The sequence below is a fragment of the Micromesistius poutassou genome (assembly GCF_964030765.1).
Source record: "Micromesistius poutassou genome assembly, chromosome: 20".
NCBI classification, from domain to species: domain Eukaryota; kingdom Metazoa; phylum Chordata; class Actinopteri; order Gadiformes; family Gadidae; genus Micromesistius; species Micromesistius poutassou.
The window spans coordinates 2,863,188-2,865,687 of record NC_140290.1 but is presented as its reverse complement, the minus strand read 5'-3'; the positions used below and the strand labels follow the sequence as shown (position 1 = coordinate 2,865,687).

General features: G+C 48.5%; 1 protein-coding gene across 1 annotated transcript in view; it reads right to left on the bottom strand.

Annotated features, from left to right (window-relative positions):
* Nucleotides 1-2,500, bottom strand: part of tinagl1 (tubulointerstitial nephritis antigen-like 1) — a 37,349-nt gene that overhangs the window by 14,942 nt on the left and 19,907 nt on the right. Inside the window, exons 7-8 of the mRNA XM_084484879.1 lie at nucleotides 2,455-2,500; nucleotides 2,026-2,212 (exon numbers count right to left, since the gene is read on the bottom strand). The exon at nucleotides 2,455-2,500 is cut by the window's right edge and continues 105 nt beyond it. Of these exons, the coding sequence (XP_084341005.1) occupies nucleotides 2,026-2,212; nucleotides 2,455-2,500 (233 nt within the window). The remainder of the gene's footprint in view (nucleotides 1-2,025; nucleotides 2,213-2,454) is intronic.

Genomic DNA, 2,500 nt, shown 5'->3' with positions numbered 1-2,500 from the left:
ATATATGATGCATCGTTTCAGCAACATTTAAGATGATTGCGCTCTGCCCGTTCTGCCACCGTGCTGTCTGTGGTCAAACCAAAACAAACTCAAGTGACAGCGGCAGAACTTATCCCGCCTCTTGCAAACTTATGCCGCCTTCAAAACACTCAGAGTTTCCGTGAGTTTCGGAGGTTTGGACCTTAAGCTTCGAGGAAAGTGCTTTGAAAGAGTTTTCGCTCAGAGTTTCGTGCAGAAGTAAAGCTACTGAGTTGACGTCACAACAATGGACGCCCATTTTGCTGTCATTACATTGATAGACTAAAGTGAACTTGCAGCAAGCACTAAGAGGCAAACTTAACACCCATTCTAACTTTTCTATTACAATACATTACAGCTTACAATTATAAACATCACCTAAAAAATTCTCAAATTCATTAGACCCTACGTCATATCCCGCCCCTTGCAAGCCCATCCCCCTAAACCACCCAGAGATTCTACTGATGTCTGAACGACACCGGTGTCTGCATATAAAGCATCAAGTCTGAATCACCCTCAGGGTCGAATCTCCTGAAATAACGCGGAGGACATGTCTGAAAACGGCTAATGTGACTAGTTGTGGACAGATTTGGTTGATTGAAATGCTCATTGCAAAGTTCCTATTTCTGTCTGTTGTACCCCTACTGTCCACAAGCACCCCCTCCCCATATGGATCTGTAGAATTGTTGCCACGCCCCAGTGGTGGTGGTGTCATATCTATGAAAGAGGGCATTCAAATATACTACAATGATTAATTAGGAGGCCCAAGCCCTAAAGGAAATTTTTCAATGAGTAGGTGACTTCTGAGTCAAGGACTGAAACAAGTAAGCTATTGACCTGGGGTCTCTATTATATCAAAGAGCATAGCAACCACCGTAGCAACCTTGACAGTCACGTGACGTGGACGCTGGCCCATTGAAAAGAATAGGCCGAAACGTAGGCGTGTCACATGTTTAGAGCCGTTATTGTAAAACAAATGCGTTTTCCGCTGTGGACCAACGTAGTCACACCACATTCTGGTGTGAGACTGGGTTTAAGGGACGTGGTTCGTTTCAGTTTTTGAGGAGGTCTGCTGCAAAATTCTGAAAAATCGGACTGTTGTTTTGACGTATTCATAACTAGAGGGGGCAACACCCCCCCCTCGTGAATTGAAATGCAATGGTTTAAAAGTCGCTCTGTTTAGCGTAGTCTCAACGCTCCCAGTGAAAATGCACGGGTTTACATTTCGTTCTGTGTTTCACGAAAAAAAAGTCGGACAATCGTGCTCTGGGACACGATTCAATAGACACATTTTCGTGAGACAAAATCACGTGACACCGGGTGGTCTCACAAGCAACTTAATAAAGCAGATATTGTTACAAATACCAGTTGGAGCTTCTTCCTAGGCTCCCATGAGCTCGTCTGATCATGTGAAAGGTACAGATACAGGCCAAGATAAGCCTGCATTCTTTCCACACATACACGGTTACCGACAGACATCTGATCTGATGTAGTCTTCCATTATCGTTCACAATGCGGGCGTGTATGCGTGAATGAAGGTATGCAACCACACTACAAAAGCACAGCAACAGAACGACCGACACGTGATAGAGATTACAGTCTACAGCAGCGCCAGGAATTCTCCCAAATGCACAGCAGGCTCAGACGCAAGCCGGTGTCCCTACTGAGGCTTATCGGACAACTTTCTGCAAGTTTGAAATGTTTGAAATCGATGAAGTAACGGTTTTGTTGTGGATGTGGGTGTACTGTATGTGTGTGAGAGAGAGTGTTTTTGTTTTTATATATTTGTTTTTGTTTTTATGTATATGCAAAGGTACAGAAATATCATTTTTCGAATGAATATATCTGGGAAGGCCAGTACTGCACATGGATCTATAGGAGGATAGGTGTGTGTACGCGTTCCCCCTGCGTTCTAAGTGTGTTACACATGCCCCCCCCCCATAGTTCACCGGGCTGTCTGATGTGTTTAAGGACATATTGCCCCCGGGTTGGGCGGTGTGCGCTTACGTTGGAGGAGAGCCTGTAGGGCGGCGTGGACTGGAAGATGTCGTTGTGGTAGTTGCGTGGGTTGGGGCAGCGGTGCGTGGCCTGCCTCTTCCCGCGGCCCACCGAGCGGCTCTGCATCATGCAGCGGCCCGCCTCCACGGGGGTCTGCTGCGGCGGGACGTAAGGGTAGCAGTCCTCCGTCACCACCCTGGAGGACCCGGGGGGGGGTGGTGGGGGGGGGGGGGGCGGCCAACAGGTTGAAGGATGTGCAGCGGCAGAGCGGAGCACAGGACGAACGGACGGATCTGTCACCGTTTTGTCTTCCATCGCTGTGTTACTGTTCTAGTCACTTTATATACACTTTAATCCAGAGCAGCTCATAATGAACCGACGGTACATAGACCAGCCTGCCCGGCCAGGGTGTCACGGTGTGTGCTGCGTGGCCCTCACCCTCTCCTCCTCAGGAACCACCAGGCCCCGTCGACGCGCCCCCCCG